The sequence below is a fragment of the Eurosta solidaginis genome, chromosome 2, assembly GCF_040869045.1.
Source record: "Eurosta solidaginis isolate ZX-2024a chromosome 2, ASM4086904v1, whole genome shotgun sequence".
Taxonomy (NCBI): domain Eukaryota; kingdom Metazoa; phylum Arthropoda; class Insecta; order Diptera; family Tephritidae; genus Eurosta; species Eurosta solidaginis.
The window spans coordinates 136,686,596-136,713,772 of NC_090320.1; the positions used below are offsets into that span (position 1 = coordinate 136,686,596).

The 27,177-nt window shown below is 36.4% G+C and overlaps 1 protein-coding gene across 1 annotated transcript in view; it reads left to right on the forward strand.

Moving 5' to 3' along the window:
* Nucleotides 1-23,901, forward strand: part of LOC137242374 (uncharacterized) — a 153,026-nt gene extending 129,125 nt beyond the window's left edge. The window contains exon 2 of the mRNA XM_067769685.1: nucleotides 23,517-23,901. Coding sequence (XP_067625786.1) covers nucleotides 23,517-23,708 — 192 coding nt within the window. The 3' untranslated portion in view covers nucleotides 23,709-23,901. The remainder of the gene's footprint in view (nucleotides 1-23,516) is intronic.
* The last annotated feature ends 3,276 nt before the right edge of the window (nucleotides 23,902-27,177 follow it).

Genomic DNA, 27,177 nt, shown 5'->3' on the forward strand with positions numbered 1-27,177 from the left:
ACAAGAATTCCTGGTATAGTTATGTGTGTAGATGGCACCCATATAAAAATTTTAAAACCTGCTGGGGACAATGCACACCTTTATTATAATAGGAAAGGGTATTACAATATTAATGCCATGATTGTAAGTTAATTTCCACAATATAATTTACTACGAAAATAGTTTCCTTTCTTAAGATATGTGACCATAAGTTGCGAATAAGATATGTGAATAGCAGATATGCAGGTGCAAGTCACGATTCCTTTATTTGGAAAAAAAGCGATGCTTCAACATATTTCCAAGCCTTGTACGAAAATGGAGACAGAAGCACCAGATTGTTGGGTATGCATTTAAGAAAAAAAAATTAACCATACATTTGTAATTTTGTTTTACATAACCTTGCCCTAGGTGACTCTGGATACCCACTTTTACCCTGGCCGATAACACCCTTTCGAAATGCTGGAGCTAATACACCCCAAAGCCGATTCAACAACAGTCATAGCTCGGGTCGCAATATTGTTGAACGCACCATGCCTGCTTTCCGCTCGCCAACTTCATTATTCTCCAGAAAAAGTGGCTCAAATTGTAAACGTTGCGCCGACACTTCATAACATTCGAATCCATTACAATATTTCAGAGGAATATTTAGACGGGGTTTATGAAAACGATGATTATGAAATAGGTGAACCTGTAACAACACCAAAGATATACAAATGAAGCAAACCAAATTCGCAATGAAATGTAACAGAACTTGTTGTGAAAGAAAATATATTTATTTTCTCTAAACATATGTATATATTTGTTAAAATTAAATAAAAAAGCCTTCCTGGCAAATGTTGCACTTTAAAAACTAAAGCTAAAAAATTTAATTATTCACACAGGTACTTAGTTTCGGTTAGATTTAAATACTCATACTTATATATACATTTAACATAATTTGTTAAAATTAAATAAAAAAGCCTTCCTGGCAAATGTTGCACTTTAAAAACTCAAGCTAAAAAAAATCACTAATTCAGTCAGATTTGAATACTTATACTTATTTTTTAGGTGTCAGTTATTTGTTGATCCCTCCTAGCTCAATACTTAAAAGTTCTTTTTTTACCCTCAATTTTTCAACAGCATTCGTCTCCATAGCGATATTGTGCCCCTTTGTCTCTCCAAGAAAAGCTTGGAGAATTTAATTTTTTTCTGGTAATATCCCAGCCTTTCTACCGATCTAGTCAGTCGTTTTATATCATCTTTGACATTTCTAAAATGCAGTTCTTGCGCACCAACACCTTCGCTAATTTTTGAATATAAGCTCTCCTGCACACATATTTGCTTTTCTAATAAATCAAATTGCTCTGGTCTCTTTTTTTTTTTTGCGTGCATTGCAAATATTTTGCTGATTTTCTACATTTTCATTTCCTAAGAACTAATGGTCCATGGCATCTCGTGAAGTATATAGATTACTACCCTGTTGTTGTTGTTGTTGTAGCGATAAGGTTGCTTCCCGAAGGCTTTGGGGAGTGTTATCGATGTGATGGTCCTTTGCCGGATACAAATCCCGTACGCTCCGGTACCATAGCACCATTAAGTTGCTAGCCCGACCATCTTGGGAACGATTTATGTGGTCACGTTAAACCTTCAGGCCATTCCCTCCCTCCCTACCACCAAGTTCCATGAGGAGCTTGGGGTCGCCAGAGCCTCGTCTGTTAGTGAAACAGGATTCGCCGCGGATAGATGAGGTTGACAATTGGGTTTGGAGAAGCTATATATTGCGCTGGCAACCTGAAAGGTTGCGCTACACAGCCCCTTGAATCTGGTATTTTAGTCGCCTCTTACGACAGGCATACCTACCGCGGGTATATTCTGATCCCCTAACCCGCTGGGGTTAGGACCCTCACGAGTTCTCTTCGATGTAGATGGAGTAATTTCATCAACCGTCAGCTCTAAATTTATTGGAGTGGTATTCTCAGTTATTTTTTTCTGAGGAACTCCAAACTGCTTTGCATTTCTAATGCCACCGACACAGTCATTTAGACCTACTAAATCAGCAACATCTTCTTCCAAACTAGTTAGCGGTTGTTGCCTATTTTCTCCTCCATTTCTCTTTTGTTGTGTGCCAACTTTTTCTTAACTGCAGACTTAAAATCTGACCAAACCTAAAATTAATACATAATTAAGTATATTTTCAATTAACTATTGAATAACCTACAAAGCCTTTTTCCATTCTGCTATGGTTTTCGATGCAGGTCCTAGAGAGTTGAGATCATCACGCACGCCTTCCCAAAATTGTTCTACCTCTTTTGGAGCATTTCTTGTAAAATTTTTGGCTATATCGGGATGCTCCTTCATTTTAGATACCAAGCATTTAAACTGGTCCCTGCTGGTTGTGCGTCTCCTAAAAAAATGGAATTTTTAATATATATTACTCAAAAAAGATATATAAAAATATTTTCCCTTACATTTTATTGCTCTCCATCTTTATTTTAATAAGATCCGCAACACAATGAACTACGGATGAGAAACGAGTAAATTTGTTTGAAAAGCGGATCGAATGCGTTATCGGTGATACCATTTATTTAATCGATCCGCGCACTACATTATCGATCCGCACCCTGCTTTATCATGCGTTTATTATGATACCGAATACCGTCGGATCGAGTATAACTCCCTCCGCAACCATCCGACGTTTGCCATGATAGGCATGAATTATGTGATAGTTAAAGAGCTATAATTCTAAAATTAAATATGAACAACTTTGTAAGGTTGGCTTAAAACCGTATTTAACTATTTTGAAAAAAGCGGGCGGACAATGCCTTCTAAGGTCATTCGAATCTTTTGAAAATCTTTGCATTGATTTCAAGAACAGTTGAAAATGTTGCCACGAAAATTATTTTTCATCTTTATTTCCCCAACAAAAACACAACATTGGTTGATAACCACGCCGACTTTCTATATAAAAATTAAAAATACGCCTACAACTTCGAGATCGTGGGCCTTTAGTTCTGTGGAAATTATTTTCATTAAGTTTGTCCATATTTTACGTAAGTGTACTAAAAATTTATTTATTTACTTTATTTGTAATAAGATATCATATGAATAAGTAAAATTTTTATAAAATTGAGTCTTTACTGATTAAATTATTTTTTGTTGGCTTTTTGCCTTTAGTTTGTTAAAAATGTTTGTAAATTCTCGAGCTCGAGGCTCGGTATTTGATGAATAAAACGACAATGTATAACGCATATATATAAAAAGTTTTTGTATGTTATTTAACATCCAGATAACGAAGGTGTGTCATATAGACCGATACCACTCCTTTCACCAGTAGCAAACACATTGGAAACCATCTTGCTCCCCTCATTTTACGGCGAATCTTCGCATAGCCGCCCACCAACATGTCTTCCGAAAAATGCATAGCACTACCACGCACTAAACGTCATGAACACTCAGATAAATTACGGACTAAATAAGGAAAAACCTTATCAAAGGACGGTGCTCGTGGTACTTAACCTGTCAAAAGCTTTTGACACAGTCAACCACGGCACGGTATTTCAAGGCATAGAAGGCTCACACCTGAATGGTCGGCAAGCGTCGGTACAATTTAGGAACGAAATCTCAAAGCCTTTGAAAATTAAACGGGGGGGGGGGGGGTACCACAGGGTGGTGTCCTATCCCCGCTTCTGTTTAATTTCTACACATTAAAACTCCCTTCCCCACCAGAAGGAAATACAATCATTTCCAATGCCGTCGACTGCACCATTACGGCAGCGGGATCTGGCCTTCAATAGATGAATTAGTTGCTAAAATACACCGCTATCTCCCCGGTCTTTTTTGTTTCTTCACTGTACCATAGTACAAAGCCGCAAAAATAATTTCGCTTTTTCTACTTTCATTTGTAGCTACTTCTTCTTTTTTTTGATTCATATAGTTTTACTTTCCTTGCCACCACTGTTCAGACTTCAAAACTTTAAGTAACTCAGCTCATGTCAAAAACATATGTTTTGAACAGAGTTATCGACACATCTTGGAAACGCAAGGGTCTAGTACCTTTTCCTGAAAAAATTATCTTTTTTTTTCCTGTGGAGATCTGAAAGAAGTAACATAGTTTGTAAAGTTGTCGCGGTGATATAAATTTCTTTTGAGTTAGAAGTGAAGTAAAAGTGAAGCTTCCTAAAGTTAACTAAATAAATTAAATAGCGCGAGTGAGCATAACTATATTTGACCAACAAAAACACTCAAAAGCAGTCGTCAACTGCGAGCCGGAGCCTTGTTATCTAATCGTTAAATTTTGCATCTATATACATGATTTCTTTCGAGAATTCCCAGCAGAAAAGTTGTATCATATGCATGTGGGTTGCTTGTGCGAGCCACAAGCAACCCTCTCCCTCATCTCCCTGCATTTCGCCATCAAAGCATAATTGTACTAAACGCTGCAAACGTTGCTGAGATCTTCCTAGGGCCACTCTTGACCTATCTCTAAGTCCAGCCTGATCGAGTTTTCCCACCTCCAGCTTTGGAATTTTCAAAATGAATGAATAGCAAATCCTCTCAAGTATTTGCATAAATATTAAAATATGTAAAAATGTAAAATTTGGCATATAGTACAATGTACGAAAAAGAAGAAGAAGTTAAAAGTTAGTATACTGAAAAGACAAGTCATTAAATACAACAAAACTTGGAGCAAAAGGTTGCTAATAAGAATGTATATGATAGAAAGATGTTGCGAAATTGAAATTATTATTATTTCCGAATAGAAACATCAATCTAAGAAGGATTATCCAATAAAATTAAAATAATACCTAGATTTAGTCCCATTTAGATTTAAACCCACTGTGGAAAACAAAAAAAGTTAAATTTAACATATCCATTAGATTTTCATAATCAAATTTCATATAATGATTATCAACATGAATATGTAATGTAACTAGCGATCGCTCATCAACATATGCCTATGTTGTTGTTCGTGTACATTCAGATTGTTTAAACATGCGACAAGTATAAATTGTAAGGAATGAGAATGATTGAACATGTTTGAGAGAGAGTCGTATGACGTCGTTTGAACCCAAATTGTAGCTTAAATAATTTTTTGTTGCGATCTCTCTTAAGCATTTTGTATGAATTCGGATGGTTACCGTCATTCGCAAATTTATTATAGATGGGTAATTTATATTTAAAAGAATATTTGAATGTTTGCGATATTCCTAGTGCGGCGGCTGCAAGCGTGAGGGCCTTCGATGCTACGTAGCAATGCAATATATATATAAATATTTATATATATAATATATACCTATATCTACCTTTTTTTGATGCCCCTAAATATTGAAGCACACCACATACATATGCATATCTAGTCATAAGATTTTATTAATGTTACTTAAACACATATTTTTCTTAAAACATACTTACTTTGTTGTTGTTGTACATACATACTGTATGTACATAAGCATGTGCGGATATACGAATGTAATTTCAACTTAAGTGAAATTCGATGATTTTTAATGATAAATACTTTGTTCTTGCAAAGTGAGTTTTCTTTGCATCTACACACATACATATTTACATACATCTGTTTAAAGCTTTTTATTGAAGTTGAAGTTAAAGACAAAAAAAAAGTGAGTATGCTTATAGGAATCATTATAGTTCTGCCACCTCATACTTTTCGTTGTAGTTTTAGGAAATAATAGGCAAACTAAGCTAATATCCTTAATATTGTAATGGATTGATTTTGGATGAAATAATAATTGTTAAAATGGGTAGATAATTTGTGTTTGCTTTGGTTTGAGACACAGGAGTTAGTGGTAATGTATCGGGGCCTCAATAACATCTATGGGGCCAATGGTAGGGCGGGTAAAGAGGCAGCCACCAAACCTTGCAACAATGAGCTGCCATGCATAGAGGTGAGTATACGGTGGGTCATATGACTGAAGGGTGGCATGTAAGTGCGTTTGTTGTTTTATTTTATCTTCTTATGCTAGTGTATCCCAGTGTGCAAAACAAATTATTCTGTTTGACCATTGACTGGGGAGAGTAGTGCTGTGCAGTGATAACGTTAAGGAATCCACGAAGCTGAAGCTCCGGGCCTAAACGCCAGTGCACACGCCGTGGTCATCGCACCTTGTCACAAGCACTGCTGCTCGTTTGTTCCTGAATGTGCCCGTTGCACACTCAGTCGATGGATATCATAACAGATAAAATGGCGCCCAACGTGTGGGGCACAGCCCTATAGAGGAAAGTAACTTTTGTGTGCTTTTGTTAGATATTGGCTCCACATACATGATTCACTCCTGGAATCAAATAGTCTGTCTGCTTTTGGAATTTTTTTTTAGATTAACATTTTATAAATTTTTGATTTTTTTTCGGTTGTCGTTGTGTTCAAACATTTTTGTATGGATGCGAAGAATTTTCGCTGGAATTAACCATCCTATAGGCTAGATGCTTGGAGATGCGTACCGCGTTAAAACTTCGCGTTTAGGGAATAATTTGAGCATAGCACTTTTGGTTTTGTTCCAAAAATACGTTATACGCTTCTTGGGAATTTTTGTCATTAAGGCTAAATGCCAACTGACTTACCAGGCGTTTACGTTTGCTACAAACCAATAGAAAAATATATGCAAGTTTTCATTAGATAGTACATCTCACACTCATCGTCGAGATGCCACCTCAATTTCATACCTTTTTTATAATTTTAATTTAATTTATTTGAGAAAGATTGTGAATATGTCGGAATTTGTGAGTTTAAATCAAATAAATCACAACCGATCTTTCTTTTTCAAAATGTTGCATGCCACAACACAGTATGACATTATGCTCTTAATTACACCTTTGTGCCACATTACCACTAAAGAGACTCCCATGGTCTCAAACCAAGTTTCTTTTGATGATTTTTGTTCTTTGATAAATAACCTTTTGGCGTTTAATTACAAGCGGAAAAGATATAATTATTTTGATTTTTGTTGGGTTTTCTTTAAACGAAAGTTTTCCTTTGCGTTAAGGACATAACAAGCAGATAAGCTTCTAATATTTTTGGTGCTTTTTTTTTATTGGTTTTCGTAAAAACAATTCTGTTTGCGTTAAACTATTTTTTTTTAACACTGCGTTAAAGGGTCATATCTTTTTTTTGCGAGTGCAAATATACATATCCTTTTTTTTAATTTTTTTTTGGGAACATGCCATTGCGTCACAGCGACGAACACACTCCTTTGCAGGCTGGATGTTTTCTATGTAGGAAGGCTTTTACGAATAGGGATAACATACTAACTACCGCGTGTGACCACCGCTTCCACCGAAACTGCCTATTGCCGTGGCTTAAGAACAATTCTTCATGCCCACTTTGTAGAGCTCCTTGCCGCAGTAGGGAGTTTAATCACAATATATATAACACTAGATTATTGAAGACGATGTCTCAGGGAAACGCAGGTAATACTAGTGGGAGTGGAAACCTGCAAAAGTCCCATAGGGAAGCGCAGCATGCGCTGCAACAAAGATCCGAAAATGCCAATAATTTCTCAGCTGAAGGAGCACATGGTGGTCACGTACCACCCGTAAATGATGACGAAGCTCGTATTAGGAATATGGTCTCGGCTATTGAATCGCGTAGCGCAAATGCTAGAACAGCGGATAGAAAATACTTTATCCAGTTTTTTAGAACGGTTAAATATTAACCCTACACCAGCAGTCCCTGTAGGCAATGACATAAGTCAGGCAGCTAATTTGTTCACAACTCAACACCCACCAAATAGGTCTACTCCGGTGTGGCCTAGAGATGCACCTCCATTGCCAAATAATACCAATACAAATTTTCATAACCAGATTGACCAAATACGGCTAAGTGATATGTCGACCGTGCCGTACATGGGTAGAATAGCCCAATTAATTGCAAGTTGGGACGTAAAGTTTGACGGTACGTCTCGTTTATCGGTAGATAGCTTCTTATCGAGAATAGAATTGCTAGTTATCGATTCGCTTAACGGCAATTTCAACCTTTTGTGTGAACACATACAAAGCCTTTTTATTAATGAAGCCAAGGACTGGTACTGGCGATACCGTAGATCTGTCGAACGTGTCACCTGGCCAGCTCTTTGCCAGGCGTTAAGAACAAATTTTCAACAACATAAGAGTGACTTCGAAATTAAAGAATCGATTCGTGCTCGAAAGAAGGGCCAAAACGAATGTTTTGATGAGTTCCGTAATGCCATCCTAAAAATCGCAGAACCACTTGAAACTCCACTTTCAGAGGTAGAGTTACTCGAAATTTTAAAACATAATTTGCGACCTCGGATTCGGCAACAGCTTCTTTTCATTCCTATTCATTCTGTGGCAGAATTACGTAGACTCTGTTTGAAAGGTGAGAGTCTTGCCAATGAAATTGCGAAGATAACGTCATCTTCACAAACAAACAGCTCTCGACTATTGCCTAGGAGACAGGTTAACGAAGCCTACCTTGACTTGGAAGTAGATGATGACGCGATAGTGCAAAGTGAACTTGCTTAGGTACACGCAGTTTCTCACCTAGCTTCCAAACTAAAACCTGGCTGCTGGAATTGTAACAAAGAGGGACATAGATATTATGACTGCCTTGAAGAGCGAACGGTGTTTTGCTACGGTTGTGGCGCCTCAAATACTTATCGTCCCAAATGCCCGAAGTGTAGCCCGGGAAACTGCAAAACGAGCGAGGAATCTCGACAGATCCCTCGCAACGACAGCAAACGCTAGCCAGCAATATCTCACACAAGTATACGCAAACCAGCTGTGTACCGCCAAGTATACACACTGGTGATTCTCAGACTTTTACAACTCCGCCAAGAAAAGAAATTATTCCATACGAAGAACGGTTGAAGAGATACAATGAAGTTAGAAGAAGAATATTTAGTCCTGATGATAGTACCTCAGAATTTCCAAAACGTTCCTCAACTCGTATGAAAGACTTTTGGATAAAAGTTAAAACAAATAGAAAAAAATTGAAGAAGGTTATTTGTTCGTTGCAGCGAAGTGAAAGTGATTTGAGGCCCTATGCCAAGGTTAGGTTATTGGAAAGCGACCACTTAGGCCTCCTAGACAGTGGAGCTCAGGTGTCTTGCCTTGGAGGTTTGTTAGCAAAGGAGGTTTCCAAACGTCCTTTACGAAAACACCAAATTCCGATCTGCACAGCTTTTGGCAAGAATCAAATAGTTTTCGGTACTATAGACCTTACTGTAAAATATAAAAATAAAACAGAAATCATAACTTTTTTTGTTGTACCGAGTATGTCACAGGATTTGATACTAGGTCTTGATTTCTGGCTTAAGTTCCAAATTGCGCCGAACATTATTTCGGAAATTTCACTTGATGAAAATTATAATGACGAAAACTCGCTTTCGTTGAATGTTGAGCAACAGCATCAGTTAAGTTTAGTTAAAAATAGATTTCCAAGCTTCGAAAAAGAAGGCTTAGGAAAAACCTCTTTATTGGAGTACGAGATACAGCTCGAACCCAATGTCGGTCCGATAAAGCAGCGCTACTTTCCAATTTCGCCAGCTGTCGAGAAACTCGTACATGCCGAAATTGATGAAATGATTAAGTTAGGTGTAATCGAGGAAGCTCCAAATAGTCCATGGTCCAGTCCGGTAGTGTTAGTGAAAAAGACAGGCAAAGTCCGTATGTGTCTTGATTCAAGAAAAGTAAATAGCGTTACCGTGAAGGACGCTTACCCCCTTCCTCATATTGATGGGATTCTTAGCAGAATACCCAAGGCAAAATTTATAAGTTCACTAGACTTAAGGCGTGCCTTTTGGCAAATTCCCCTAGCCGAACAATCCCGAGATTACACCTGTTTTACCGTCCCTAATCGTCCGCTTTATCGATACCGTGTGATGCCTTTCGGTCTTTGTAACGCCCCACAAGCACTTTGTCGCTTGATGGATCGCGTAATTCCACCCTATTTAAGATATCAAGTTTTCGTCTACTTAGACGATTTATTAATTGTGTCAGAAGATTTTGACACACATATGTCCGTCCTTGCTGAAGTTGCTCTACATTTAAGGAAAGCGGGGTTGACCATAAACGTCAACAAAAGTAAATTTTGCATAAAGGAAGTGAAATATCTGGGGTATATCGTAGGCAACGGAACTATACGTACCGACCCCGAAACGATTTCGGCTGTTACGCAATATCCGGTTCCAACAAACGTCAAGCAAGTTAGACGGTTTTTGGGAATGGCGGGCTGGTATCGCCGATTCGTTGACAATTTCGGTGCATTGACATGTCCTCTTACTAACTTATTAAAGAAATCCAAAAGTTTTGAATGGAACGACGACGCCCAACTAGCCTTCGAAACGCTGAAAGGAAAGCTCTGTACAGCACCAGTACTGGCTAGTCCAGACTACACAAAACCTTTCATCATCCAGTGTGATGCCAGTAAGCTAGGAGTTGGTGCGGTGTTGGTCCAAAAGAATGCCGAGGATGTTGAGGTTCCTATAGCATATTTTTCGCAAAAGTTGAACAAAGCGCAAAGTAACTATAGCGTAACAGAACTCGAGTGTTTAGCAGCTCTGCTAAGTTTAAAGAAATTTAGAGCCTACGTCGAGGGGCAGGAGTTCACTATAATTACTGACCACGCTAGCTTGCAGTGGCTTATGCGACAAACTGACTTATCCAGCCGACTAGCGCGTTGGTCTCTCAAATTGCAAGGTTTCAAATTTAATATAGAACATAGGAAAGGCTCCCTTAATGTAGTGCCTGATTGTCTATCACGACAAAATTTTGAGGAAGTAGCTGAAGTCCGTGAGATTGAGGTCCCTCCGTTAGTTGATTTACAGTCGTCCGAATTTTTGTCCGATGATTATCAAACGTTGATAAGTCATGTCCGTCGAAATGAGAACCGCTTGCCTGATCTTCAGGTAATCGACAACCTGGTTTATAAAAGAACCGAACACCCCGATGGCAATCCTGAAAGGGAATCATTTAATTGGAAGCTTTGGATTCCCACATCTCTAGTTCCAGGGGTCATCGAAAACGCGCACTGTCCACCAAATAAATGTCATGGTGGGATTGCCAAAACATTGGAGCGATTGCGAAACAATTTGTATTGGCCAAATATGACAGTTGATGTCAAGAACTACGTTAGCCGATGCGAAACATGTAAGCAAAGCAAATCGCCCAATGTTACGCTAAGACCACCAATGTCCGCACAATACACTGTACAAAGACCGTTTCAGAAATTGTATGTAGACTTTCTTGGACCTTACCCTAGATCCAAGTAAGGAAACATAGGAATATTCATTGTATTAGACCATTTGACAAAGTTTCCCCTTTTAAAAACGGTTAAAAAGTTTAACACTCCAGTTGTATGCGACTTCCTCCAAGATAACGTCTTTAGTATTTTCGGAACTCCCGAAATTGTAATGAGTGACAATGGCAAGCAATTTAGATCCACTCAATTTAATACCTTATTGTCGGCCCGTGGGATAAGACATGTTTACACGGCCCTATATAGTCCTCAGGCCAATGCAAGCGAGCGTGTGAATCGCTCAATCATTGCAGGTATAAGAGCTTACCTTAAGAAGGATCAATCACACTGGGACAGGAACATCTCTGAAATTGCTGAAGCACTTCGAAGTTCATACCACCAAGCGATCGGTGTAACACCGTATTTTGCATTGTTTGGACAGCAGATGATGTCCCATGCAGGTGATTATGAACTATTAAGGAAGCTCAAGACCCTGGACGACACCGTTTTGGAACGAAGTAACAACCTGAAACTCATAAGAAAGAAAATTTCTGAAAACATCTCAACAGCCTTTGAAAATTCCTCAAAACGATACAATCTTCGAAGCTCTGATAAACGTTTTGAAATTGGTGATTTCGTTTTTCGGCGCAACTTTGTCCAAAGTGATGCCTCAAAGAGATTTTCAGCGAAACTTGCTCCAAAATTTGTAAAATGTAAAGTGACTGCGATAAAAGGCAACTGTATATACGAGTTAGAGGATATCGATACAGGGAAAAGAGGAATTTATCATAGGAAAGATATCCAGAATAGCAACTAAGGCACACCGCACCAGCTCTCTAGGTGGGGGGATGTGTACCATAGTACAAAGCCGCAAAAATAATTTCGCTTTTTCTACTTTCATTTGTAGCTACTTCTTCTTTTTTTTGATTCATATAGTTTTACTTTCCTTGCCACCACTGTTCAGACTTCAAAACTCAGTAACTCAGTAACTCAGCTCATGTCAAAAACATATGTTTTGAACTGAGTTATCGACACATCTTGGAAACGCAAGGGTCTAGTACCATTTCCTGAAAAAATTATCTTTCTTTTTCCTGTGGAGATCTGAAAGAAGTAACATAGTTTGTAAAGTTGTCGCGGTGATATAAATTTCTTTTGAGTTAGAAGTGAAGTAAAAGTGAAGCTTCCTAAAGTTAACTAAATAAATTAAATAGCGCGAGTGAGCATAACTATATTTGACCAACAAAAACACTCAAAAGCAGTCGTCAACTGCGGGCCGGAGCCTTGTTATCTAATCGTTAAATTTTGCATCTATATACATGATTTCTTTCGAGAATTCCCAGCAGAAAAGTTGTATCATATGCATGTGGGATGCTTGTGCGAGCCACAAGCAACCCTCTCCCTCATCTCCCTGCATTTCGCCATCAAAGCATAATTGTACTAAACGCTGCAAACGTTGCTGAGATCTTCCTAGGGCCACTCTTGACCTATCTCTAAGTCCAGCCTGATCGAGTTTTCCCACCCCCAGCTTTGGAATTTTCAAAATGAATGAATAGCAAATCCTCTCAAGTATTTGCATAAATATTAAAATATGTAAAAATGTAAAATTTGGCATATAGTAAAATGTACGAAGAAGAAGAAGAAGTTAAAAGTTAGTATACTGAAAAGACAAGTCATTAAATACAACAAAACTTGGAGCAAAAGGTTGCTAATAAGAATGTATATGATAGAAAGATGTTGCGAAATTGAAATTATTATTATTTCCGAATAGAAACATCAATCTAAGAAGGATTATCCAATAAAATTAAAATAATACCTAGATTTAGTCCCATTTAGATTTAAACCCACTGTGGAAAACAAAAAAAGTTAAATTTAACATATCCATTAGATTTTCATAATCAAATTTCATATAATGATTATCAACATGAATATGTAATGTAACTAGCGATCGCTCATCAACATATGCCTATGTTGTTGTTCGTGTACATTCAGATTGTTTAAACATGCGACAAATATAAATTGTAAGGAATGAGAATGATTGAACATGTTTGAGAGAGAGTCGTATGACGTCGTTTGAACCCAAAAAAAAGCTTAAATAATTTTTTGTTGCGATCTCTCTTAAGCATTTTGTATGAATTCGGATGGTTACCGTCATTCGCAAATTTATTATAGATGGGTAATTTATATTTAAAAGAATATTTGAATGTTTGCGATATTCCTAGTGCGGCGGCTGCAAGCGTGAGGGCCTTCGATGCTACGTAGCAATGCAATATATATATAAATATTTATATATATAATATATACCTATATCTACCTTTTTTTGATGCCCCTAAATATTGAAGCACACCACATACATATGCATATCTAGTCATAAGATTTTATTAATGTTACTTAAACACATATTTTTCTTAAAAAATACTTACTTTGTTGTTGTTGTGCATACATACTGTATGTACATAAGCATGTGCGGATATACGAATGTAATTTCAACTTAAGTGAAATTCGATGATTTTTAATGATAAATACTTTGTTCTTGCAAAGTGAGTTTTCTTTGCATCTACACACATACATATTTACATACATCTGTATAAAGCTTTTTATTGAAGTTGAAGTTAAAGACAAAAAAAAGTGAGTATGCTTATAGGAATCATTATAGTTCTGCCACATCATACTTTTCGTTGTAGTTTTAGGAAATAATAGGCAAACTAAGCTAATATCCTTAATATTGTAATGGATTGATTTTGGATGAAATAATAACTGTTAAAATGGGTAGATAATTTGTGTTTGCTTTGGTTTGAGACACAGGAGTTAGTGGTAATGTATCGGGGCCTCAATAACATCTATGGGGCCAATGGTAGGGCGGGTAAAGAGGCAGCCACCAAACCTTGCAACAATGAGCTGCCATGCATAGAGGTGAGTATACGGTGGGTTATATGACTTAAGGGTGGCATGTAAGTGCGTTTGTTGTTTTATTTTATCTTCTTATGCTAGTGTATCCCAGTGTGCAAAACAAATTATTCTGTTTGACCATTGACTGGGGAGAGTAGTGCTGTGCAGTGATCACGTTAAGGAATCCACGAAGCTGCAGCTACGGGCCTAAACGCCAGTGCACACACCGTGGTCATCGCACCTTGTCACAAGCACTGCTGCTCGTTTGTTCCTGAATGTGCCTGTTGCACACTCAGTCGATGGATATCATAACATCACCTCAAGCAACCTGGCACTTTCACCGAAAAAATCCAGGGCCACTCTGTTTACGACGTTGAACGAACAGATTACGTAAATTGGACGGTCACGTTTTTACTAAACTGTCACAAACCAGGACCTCCTAGCAAACAACTACATGATATAGCCCCATCTTCACGGGGGTTAAGGGAACATCTCCATAAGCACTATGACGAGATCCGTCATCTGCCAACACAGCCGTTTGATCCAGACAAGCATAAGGAAGCCCTAAGCAAAATCCACGCAGAATCAGTAAACGCGTTTGCCAGGACGCGCCCGGTGAACCCTGCTATCAACATACAATATCGCACTCTTGCAGAAGAAGAAAGCACACTACCAAGGGAGACACGAGTCACCCTGACCCAACTTCGATCTGGGTACTGTAAAAGGTTAAACTCTTAGACCCATTCACAGAACGGCAACGGTCGTGCCCATTGAATGGGGCGTGGTCGGACACCAATGTTACCATCGGCTGCCAGTTTATGCAATTGGGAAATCCTGCGATATCGATGGAAATGTCTGGACTGTGACAACTTCCTACCATACGTGTTGGGGTGTCCCCGTTTATCGTGCAGAACGTCGTTTCTTCTATTTGGACTGCCAACATCTCGCCCCTACTCTCCGCCTGTGGATCATAATGCGATTTTCGCCAGTGAGTAGGGCGCTGATGTCAGGACAGTATCCACGGGGCAACAGGTGACAGGAGAGATGTAGATGTTGATGATTTATAAATTTGCATCAATGTAATGAGTTGATCTCTCTGTCGTTACCGAGCAAGGTTTTCAAAGTTTGTTTGGGAAAGTTCATGTCGGGCGGGACCCTTTTACGAAACTAGCGAGCAGTCGGCTTTGGGGGGATTCTTGACATTCTTTCTACCAATAACTATTACAAATATTTATTATGAGCGTCCCTAAATTACCCTTTTATTAGGGATAAAACCAAAAAAAAAGGAAAACGAATAACTATAAAATTTAAGTCGAGAGCAAGCAAAATGTACAGCATTGTCATTTCAAAGTCGGAAAAGGATATGGAGGAGATACAAGGTGCGAAATCTGAACCCTCCCTACCTTTGATTTTTGGGGGCACTATCTTTTACCCAAAAATCCCTAGCGCAACTCTATGACCCGACTTACCATATTACCTCAGTAAATAACGTAAGCTTTTACAGTTCCGTAGTAAGTTCCTTTACTTCATTTAAAAAACAAAATTTCCTTAACTCTACGTATATCAAATGTGAAAACTTGCATTTCTTAAACCGGTTACATAGGTTAAACTACTTTAATGATAATAAATCTGGAGATTCCATATATTATTTCTCGTTTTTTTCTTCAATTTAAATACAAAATTTTTATTTAACAAATTCATGGTAACCGACTTCATGTCTAAGCTTTTAATTTTAAAGTTTAACTAAGTTTAACTTATCTAATATTATTGTCTGGAACACCCCAATGTATAGCATGTAGGAATTAAATCAAAAAATTAACATATCTACATGCTATATATATAAGTATGTGTGATGCATGAGACAAAATTTATTGCAACTTTACTTAGCAACATGTCGCATAAAAAAATGTATCACAAGGTATGTGATTAAAAATAGAAAGAAAATATCATGATACTCTTCTGTTCAGAAATCGTCACAAGTGGGATAGATTGTACGTATATATGCACGTAGAAATGTGCAGCAAGCGTATGTATAATATAAAAAGAATGTATGCAAAAACAATTAAAAGCACTTACATAATTTTGGTCTCGATCGATGACGTCAGGCGCCTGGTGACATGGTCGTGGGCGAAGAGATTGGTTATCTCTCTTAAGCTGTTGAAATAAATTATCACATTCTTTTGTTGTTTTGTTTTTCTCACTAAAACAAATACTCTAACCCACTCTTACGATGTACATTTGTATATAGTATATATACTATTTTACGTTATTCCAATTAGATTTTACTCTGTATACCGGTTTGGTTTTACGCCGCCAGTGGCGTAGTGAAATTTATATATAAGGGGGAAGCGTTGGATATTTGTAAAAAAAGAAAGATGTACAAATATTTAAAAGCTTTTATGTTTTATGCTACATTTATAGCGAAATTGCGAATAAATGTTTGTTCCTCTTTTGTATACTAATTAAATCAATTTATATCAAATAGTAAACTAAATTTAGCTTTGTATTATTCTTTTTCTCAAACGCATATTTTTTTGTATCAGATTAAGGAAAATCATAAAAGTACCATTACAATAAAAAAAATCTAAATCTGAGTTTCTACAAAACTGTTTATAATTGTCAAATTTGTTCCGCTTAATCTTCATTCTCATGTTTAGCAAAAATTACATATTGAAATCTGAAGACATACAAGCTCTCTGCTGTTATAAATATGTTATTGACGCAATGTATGATAAGCATCAGAAGTTCGAATTTGAGTTTATTGGCATTTCGTATCGTTTTATATACATCATCGTTACTCCATAAGCATTCTAACGCAAAATCTAATTCAATAACTGATACTGATTGACTATTAAGATTGTTATTACACTCGTTTGCAACACACTTTAACATTAATTTTATGGGCATAAAAGCTATTTCATCACTACTTGCAATTGCGTTTTTACAACACTGCAGATCTTTCTCAAATTGGTTGTTCGATTTCGGTAGCACAGCAATTTTGCTTCTCTCTGGCAGGCCTAAGATTCTATCTTGCTTTACATTTTTTGATATACTCGTGATAGCTGCTAACATTGAAATTGTCCTCTCAAGCTCAATTTCTTCGGCATTCCCTATGCAATTCGGAAAAAGATTTATGCATAAATTGCCTAGTCCTTTTTATGAGGCGATTAACTTGTGAACAACACGCAAGAGTAAGCGCAGCAAATTTGTACCCAAATAGTTTGTTAAAAATTCTCGCAAGGCAATTATTTTACTCCAGTCTCCAGGTGCATTTACAATGAGCGGTGTAAAACATTTGTTTGCATATAAGGAAATTGCACCCTTCGTTTCGTTAATGCTTATCTCATGTGCTTGTACAAAGTCAGCGTTACTGCTGTGGGCAGGGACAGGTTTTGTTGATAAGTGTGATTGATTTATGATGTTACACACTGTCTCCAAGAGATACGAGATAATTTCCTCGGGTATATTATTATTGAGCTTTTTTAGCTTCGCTGTTATGGCCGGCAGAAAGATGATTTTCCCAAATAATGCTTAATGTCTTTGTTAGTAAAAATTCATTGTCATTTGCTTTTATTTAACATATTTTACATTATTTAAATGATGCGATTAACATGTCAAGTAGACGTTGACGAGAGTAGACGTGTTTTTGTGCTGCTCTGTTCTTTTAATTTCTTTTCATTTTTTTTGTTCTTTTAATAGTGCGTTATGTCTTTGTGTGATAAATGTAACTCTGAGTGTGCCATGGGTGAATTTTTATGCTGTGGCATTTGCTCGCATACTTTGCATTTAAAGTGCTCTAATATAAACACAAGCTTGGCTAAGCTTATAAACTGTTGCAAAAATATCTTGTTCAGATGTGATACGTGAATTGATTTGCCTATTTCATCTTATTTGCTTAAGCTTCGAAATGCAGTGCGCTCTTTAAGCGAAATTCAAAACGAATTTAGAGGACAAGCAAATCAAAAACATTTTAAAAAACAAAGTGCTACAAGTGCAGCCACCAACAGTGTCGGTAAATCTATAAAAAGTCAATCAAACAACAATGCTGCTGATAACGGCGAAGCTAAACAAAGTGCAGTGCAAAACAATAAGAAGTGAGCCTTACGATCTAGCACAAACGCCGATGATCGTGATCCATTGCCTTTGATTTCGATTTCTACTCCCTCAACTCCTTATGTTTCTGATATTCGTGTGGATGCTCTCTCTCAGTTTACCGACAATAATAGCGATATTGAAGTTGTTGCTGCATCCGAAAATGAATTTGTTTCTCGTGATCCTACTGCTGCTACGACTTCTTCTTCGAATTCAGCTAATGCGAGAAGAGTATTTCGCGCATATTCTGTTGAACTCGCGAATAATGACTCACTGCTTGATCAATTATATGTATGCATTAACAGAGCTGAGCATTAACGGCTGCTTGTATCTGATTGCTTCGTACATACCACCAGGGAGTAACGTGGATTTATATAAAGCGCATGTGGATAATGTGACTAGTCTAGCTTTTGATAATTTGGGCGACAATCACTTATGCTTTTTGGGCGATTTTAATCTTAGCAATATCATCTGGTATGGTGATTCTGCAAATTCAAGCCTTTTAGCTAACAATATAACTACTCACCACGAATCATATTTTATTGATAGTATTCTGAGTATAAATTTGAAGCAAATTAATGGAATTTTTAATCAACTTAATAAACTCTTAGATCTTATCTTTGTTTCCGAGAATGTTAATTCTGTCGTATCTAAGTGTGTGTCTTCTATATCGGCTGAAAGTATTCATCATGCCGCTCTTGAAATTAAGATACTTTTTTACGAATTTTTACCGTTATCTCATACTGATACAGTAGCTTTTAATTTCACCTCTTGTGATTATCTAAGTTTAAACAATTCTCTTCTAGAATTCGACTGGGCGGAGCTGCTCTCTGGCCTTGACGTTAACAATTGTTTCTCTAAGTTCAAACTAATAATGAATGAATGTTGTCTCAATAATATATCTTTAAAGAGGAAGCGATGTTACAAATCACCATGGGGTAACACGCGCCTGAAACGGTTACAAAATCTCAAAAACAAGTTTCTTAGGAATATAAGGCATTTCGTATTTCAGCATATTTTGTTAAATACCGCCATTTTCAGAAGAAATTCAAGTCTATGAATAACAAGCTGCACAAAAACTATTTAAGTAGTACGGAGAGAAATATTAAATCTAATCCGAAGAAATGTTGGAACTTCGTGAAATCCAAAAAGGCAGCCTCAAGCATTCCCACGTCGGTTGAGAACGATAATAACTTCGCTGCGACCCCATATGAAGCAGCAAATCTGTTTGCTGACTTTTTTAAGTCAAATTACGTGTCTGATGTTGGAGAGTCTCCTGATTTCTCTGGCGATATTCCGCCATTTCTTACTTTCGGTGCGTTTCAAATTACCGCTAACGATATTACGGAGGGTTTAGTTTGTCTCAAGTCTTCTTCTCAGACAGATTGTGATGGACTGTCAATAATGTTCCTCAAAAACTGTCCAGCATTAGTTACTCCATTGGAGATTATATTTAATAAATCCCTTTCTTCAGGGACGTTTCTGAACGATTGGAAACTAGCTACAATCACACCTCTTTTCAAAAGTGGGAGAAAAAGCGACGTTCGGAACTATCGGCCTATATCCAAGCTCTCAAGCATCTCGAAGTTGCTTGAATGGATTTTTAAAGAAAAAATATATTTTACTGTCAAGGCTATGATAAATCCAAATCAACATGGATTTGTGCAGGGTCGCTCAACTGCCTCTAATTTAGCGGTCTTTAAGCGAATTCTGTATTTCTTCCTTTTCGGCAGGACCCAGGTTGATTGCATTTACACGGATTTTTCAAAGGCGTTTGATAGAGTCTCTCATACGATTCTATTACATAAATTGGTATGCCTTGGATTCCATTCATCTTCTTTATTATGGCTCAAATCATACCTAACCGGTAGAAGTTGCTTAGTTACCATTGATGGTGCACTCTCTACCCTTTTGTTGCCACTTCAGGCGTTCCTCAAGGAAGCATTCTAAGTCCGCTCCTTTTTATAATCTTTATTAATGACATTAGTGAATGCTTTTCGCACTCAAAATATTTGCTCTACGCTGACGATTTAAACATTTTTTCGAATGTTCGTGACACATCAGATGCCTTTGATCTGCAGACCGATTTGGATAATATTCATAGATGGTGTGAGAAGTCACGCTTCTCCCTTAACATAAAGAAATGTTTTCATTTGACATATTGCAGGCGTCTAAGAATCCTCGATACATCGTATCGGATTGCTAATGATGTGCTGCAAAATGTTAAAGAGTTTAAGGACTTGGGAGTGGTATTTGATGTTAAGCTTACTTTCAACGGCCATATAAACTTAATACTCTCAAAATCGTATTCCGTTCTCGGCTTCATTCGTCGCAACTCCACCGAGTTTTGTGATCCCTATACGTTTAAGCAACTATTTACCTCTCTTGTTCGATCACACTTAGAGTATGCTGTTTTCATTTGGAGACCATATGATCAACTTTCGATAAGTAGAATTGAACGAGTTCAAAAGGTCTTTCTAAAACACGCTCTACGTCCCTTAGGGTTTGAGGAGCCAGTCCCGTCCTACGATTCTCGGCGTTTGCTCATTAATTTGGATTCGCTGGAAAAACGAAGGAAAGTTCTCTCGCTTTCCTTTGCTTTCAATGTTATTAATGGCATTATTGATTGCCCAATGTTACTTGAGCGGATTAGTTTTAATATTCCTCAGAGAAATCTTCGTAAGTTCTACCTTTTTTATTTGGAGAACTTTAGTACAACATATGCTAGCAATGCGTCTATTGCTCGAGCACTAAGAGAATTAAATGCTCTGTTCTCTTCATCAACTAAGCTTGACTTTGCACTATCAAAATCGGATTTTGTAAGAATTCTAAACTCAATCAATTACAATACATACTTCTTCTCATTTGCGGGAGATTATTTTACATTATTCTAGTCTGTAAGGTATCCTGTACTGTAGACTTAATTTAAATAAATAAATAAATAAATAAAATCAGAGAAAATCATTTTAGCCGTCATCCAGTGAGTTTTACAGCTCCGGATTACGCTCAATTCTCACGGGAATGCTCTGGATCATTCAGAGACTAGAGAAGCAAAGGTCGTGATATTTTCGCACACGTGAAATGTGATAGGCAGATGTCGCCGCTATTTTTCATTTAACTCATATGGCGAAAGGCTAAGCAGCGACATCTATTTTTGAGAAAGTAGGTTTATTAAATGCAGCGTACCCAAACTAAAGACAAGTAATTAACAAATTATCTGGCTCACAAATTGAACCAGACTTCTACCTGGATTTATCTGGCTCAAATCGTTGTTGTTGCGTTTACATGCAAAATTATTTAGCCGGCTCAGGATCTTTGCCACTGGATGATGGTTTTTGAGTTCACAAATGACGACCTCTGAGGCACTATCTATGGGTAACTGCACAAAAAGCTGATCTTATTTTATCTGCTATAGCACCGATATAATATTATGCGAAATTCACCGAAAAGCTTATTTCTTTGCTTGGAAAACAGTTTAACAACTATATTTAACTGTTTTGTGTATTACTTCATGGAAAAATTCAAGTAATGCACTTTTTTTGTTTTTTTTTCCCGATTTTCTTCTCCAACTGATCTGCTTCCACGCCAACTTAAAAGGGAAAGAGCTCTCTCCAGCGGAAGTTCGAAGTTGCTCTTTCTCGTGCAGGTCGTATGACATCTCTCCACTGTCAAGTTGACAAAATTCACAATTAATGCAGTATCTCCATTAGGGTTACCATCAAATGCATAGAATAATACTAAGTTTTAAAGTGGACTTTTACTGTTTCATAAGTCGCGCTCACAAAGCAGTTTTTTTTTCTGTAAGTATTGCGCAGAAAGACATGAGAAAGGCAATGAGTTTAGCATGACGTTACACAAAGAGTCGCGTCTGTAATTCCTTCACAACAAATAATACATATGAGTCTTATTGACTCACTAAATCGACTGTTACAAAATCCGAGAACTTGGTAACTTTTGTTGTAAAGTCATTTTTGATTTATCAATATAATTTTAATTTCCTTTCGAGGTAATGGGTTTTCGGATCGTTTATCTTTTGACTTTCAAATAACAACACTACCGCCTTCTGATCGATTCGATATAAGTGTCTTCGAATCGGACAAGATTAGCACTAAGCACCAATACTCGTATTCCAGAAATGAAGAGCTCTAACTTTGAATATATTTAATATTTTACTACAATTATTATTATTGAATTGCATATAATCAAGGGGGTTGAGAATTTAAGTCTGACATGCTTAAATCTCAATTTCCACACCCTGGTATTGGCAAGGAAATCTCATAAAACTATGTAAACCCACAGTTGTCCTTTGGACTGAATGCCTAAGTAACAATTCCGGAAGGTCACTTTACTGTATATCGGTGATATAGAGAATATAAATGATTTAAATGTCGGCGCTTGAATCAGCTATTTGAAATTGTTGAGCAGAAGGTGATACTCCAGGGATGAATTGCCTAAACCGAACTCCTAAATGCCCTTCTTTCTTACTGACAACGCAATTGTTAATTCACGAATCCTGCATACGTTTTGTTTGTAAATAATGACAGAAGGTCAACATTATTTACAGCGTAGAACAGAAAAATAACACTTAGTTATCCGTTCTACGATATAGGAGCATACCTAGTGAGTGTAAGATACAATATGTGCTGGTGTGCTTTGGAATTTATAATCAATTAATTTTACCTTAACCCACTACGAACGGAAAAAAAATTTACTGAGATCGTTCAAGTTACAATACATGTACACTGAGAAATTCGACCTATCCTAATAGAAAAGTAGTAACTTAAAAAATGTTTTAAAAAGGACGTAACTGAGCGGATGTGTTAAGGGTCGTGTATCGGAATTTCTGTCATCTAATTCTAAGGAATTAAAGATTCATTTTCATGATATAATTTACCGAATAAGTTCTAAACGAATTGTAAAAAGGATTTAAAAGTTAATATCTCTCCTGTCAAAAATGCTATTCTTTCAGTTACAACATTTTTAAGTGGTTTGCTGAGATAGGACTTTATTAATGATTTTGCTGAGTTACGACCTTGTCAACGAGAATTCCGAAATACGACCTTTTTAACACATCGCTCAGTTAAGTCCTTTTTACAAGATTTTTGAGTTACGAAATTTCTATTATTATAAGTCGAAATTGAACAAAATACGTCCCCAGGACTAATATTCAAAAAGTCAGCCAATGCTATTTTAATTTCAGACATATCGTTAACGTATTTGTTCAAAATTTCTTTCTTGTTTTTTTCTATTTCTACCATTTTCGCAATCTTAGTCCCAGTACTTTGAATTTGGACAGTAATATCTTTTACATGATTTTCTACATTTGTCATATGTTTAACCATTTCTTTCTGTATGTTAATTTGGTTTGCAGCCGTGCGAGATGTGGTTGCTTTGGAAACTGGGGAGAATGCCTCCGTGGAACCATCGTCTTTGCAGGATTTTGGCGACAGCGAGGACACAGGTGATGGCTATTGATATAGGCACATCAGACGGTAAAGAATTTCCGATAAGTCGATTGATGATTCAGCATTCGAAAAGCGATTTTCTGCAAGAAACAATGTAAGTTGTTTTTCAGATAAATAGCGCACTATATTTTAATTGAAAATTAACGAAAAAGTTTAAGATACTTTAATAGTTTTTGATATACCTTATTAATTATAAATAAAGCTTAAATAAATAATATACGAAATAAAAACTTAATAAACTTTGGCTTTCATAAATTAAGATAATTTATATCTATCGCTTTGTAGTTATATGCGCTCATAAATATATTATTATAGCTGTTAACATTTCAGTTATTAAAGTCTATATATTTATAATAAATTAAGTAGTTTTTTTATATATAAACTTACATATTTATTAAAAACTAATTTCAGAAGGCAATGTAATGGCCTTAAGTTACTCAAATACAAATAAAAAAATTACTATCTCACAACCATATACAGCAATCACCAAAGTATTCTTTTGTCAAAATCTTACTAGTATTTATCATAAATATAACGATGACGGTGACATTTGTGTTGGAGAAGATATGAATTGCGCTGGTATCCCCTTGAAAAGGCTTGGGTATTTAAGTCGCCTCTTACGATATTCAGTTCTGATAATATTTTCTGGCATTATTGCTATCAGTCAGATTTTAAAGTCTCTTTCACTCATGTCCATTCTTCTCACGTTAACTTCTAAGTATGGGTCTGTCTTCCCTCCTCGCGTCACGATACGCCTTATAATCCTAAATAAGGGTGTTAACTTATTATGTCTACCAAAAAAAATGTTCCTTACTCTCCTCTCCCCCCTTCCTCTCATAAACATTCTCCTTGTTTTAGTAAAATAACGAAATACAATTGACACTCGCTGTCTGGGCGTTGTTTAGAAATTGTATAGTGATTTGAATGTCCGATTCAACAATGAAGTAAGTATATTTACCGCTTGTTCATAAAAATGACGTTTTCATACAAATTTTCAAATTAGAGCTTAATAAACCTATTTTATTTTTTTATGAATACGGGGGTTAGTGTATAAGGAATATAAAATGTGTGCATTCAAGATATCATGGAAAATACTTTTTTGAGCCACTGCATAGAGCACAAATACCGAAATATTATCAATCTGCTCAAAAGAGATTCGGTTGTTGGTATTATGCTAGGACAGGGGCTGAGCACTCATATACGTTCAAAAATATTGAGAGAGGTGTCAAAAGACACGTTTTGATCTCGGTATCAATAGCCCGAAGGCAGTCAAGTGATATTTGCGAAAAAAACGCGACTTTGGATCGGTCCGGAGTTTTCTTTTGGGTAGCTTTTGATACAAGCAAAATAATATCTTTCCGCCTTTGAATTATTGATGCTGAAGTTAAAACGCGTCTTTTGACGCCTGTCTCTATATTTTGGACATATATGAGCATTCAGCCCCTGTCATAGAATACCACCCAGTTGCTCACTATGATCACATATATATGCCTGTATTGGTAAAACAAGTGAAATTAACTATTTACCCATAATACTATCTTCCATCATCTCCTGTACGTTGTTGATTTTAAATGATCCCAACAGGGAATTCATTTGACCGTATAGGTACCAATCCGATGGCGACCCTCTGGAAGGAACAATTTTATCCTTTTCTCTCCTAGAAAAATAATAGGTTATCGTTTGTGCTAAAACAATGGTTTAATATATATATTTACTAGAACACCCACAGAATGTATGGGATTTGCAAAAGTATCAAATTATTTCGCTCCCCACGCATTTTCTGAAAGAATGGGGATAAAAAATAAGATCTGTGAAAAAATTCCATGGAAATTTTACCTAAATGCTAAAAATGGACTTAAAAATTGTATATGTCTTTATTGGCTAATATATCATAAACCAGTAATTTTAGGAGAACTAATGACATAAGGACTTTTATTTAGATTGGAGTCACGAGTAAATTGCCCATATAAATGTTGCACCTGCGAGTGTCCTTTGAAGGACTTTTAATAAGTCGAATTTAATTTTTAAGTTTTTTGTAATGGTCAAATAAAATACATGCAAACTAATGGATTAGATAAGCTATACACCGTTTGGTAGGATATTAACCACAGTTTCATTTTAACATTGCATTTTAATTTTATAAACATTTTTGCAATGGTGGGATGGCGTAAAACTAAATAAAAACGGTTTTTAAATTTCTAAAAACATACAGAATGAGATAATTCAGGGGCACAGTTCTAATTTTATATGCTATGTTAAAGTAAAATGGTAAATATTAAGTAAATAATCAAATTGAATAATAATATGAAACGTTTTGAAGTCTATAAAACAATATTAAACATTTTCTGCAAGCAATTTACGATGCTCTACTAGGAAATTGATTGCTTTTTGTTTTTTTTTGGTTTACTAAAATTTGTGTTGCATTTGTATGCGAAATATCGAACAGTTCTTCCAAAGAGTTGCTAAACTTTCTTATAGTCGCTAAACTGTCATTTTTTATACTCAGTTGAGCAGAGCTCACAGAGTATATTAAGTTTGATTGGATAACGATTGGTTGTACATATATAAAGGAATCGAGATAGATATAGACTTCCATATATCAAAATAATCAGGATCGAAAAAAAATTTGATTGAGCCATGTTCGTCCGTCCGTCCGTCCGTTAACACGATAACTTGAGTAAATTTTGAGGTATCTTGATGAAATTTGGTATGTAGGTTCCTGGGCACTCATCTCAGATCGCTATTTAAAATGAACGATATCGGACTATAACCACGCCCACTTTTTCGATATCGAAAATTTCGAAAAACCGAAAAATTGCGATAATTCATTACAAAAGAGAGATAAAGCGACGAAACTTGGTAGATGAGTTGAACTTATGACGCAGGATAGAAAACTAGTAAAATTTTGGACAATGGGCGTGGCACCGCCCACTTTTAAAAGAAGGTAATTTAAAAGTTTTGCAAGCTGTAATTTGGCAGTCGTTGAAGATATCATGATGAAATTTGGCAGAAACATTACACCTATTACTATATGTACGCTTAATAAAAATTAGCAAAATCGGAGAAGGACCACGCCCACTTTTAAAAAAAAATTTTTTTTAAAGTAAAATTTTAACAAAAAATTTAATATCTTTCAGTATATAAGTAAATTATGTCAATACAACTCCAGTAATGATATAGTGCAACAAAATACAAAAATAAAAGAAAATTTCAAAATGGGCGTGGCTCCGCCCTTTTTCATTTAATTTGTCTAGGATACTTTTAACGCCATAAGTCGAACAAAAATTAACCAATCCTTTTGAAATTTGGTAGGGGCATAGATTTTATGACGTTAACTCTTTTCTGTAAAAATGGGCGAAATCGGTTGATGCCACGCCCAGTTTTTATACACAGTCGTCCGTCTGTCCTTCCGCATGGCCGTTAACACGATAACTTGAGCAAAAATCGACATATCTTTAATGAACTTAGTTCACGTGCTTACTTGAACTCACTTTATCTTGGTATGGAAAATGAAAGAAACCCGACTATGACCACGCCCACTTTTTCGATATCGAAAATTACGAAAAA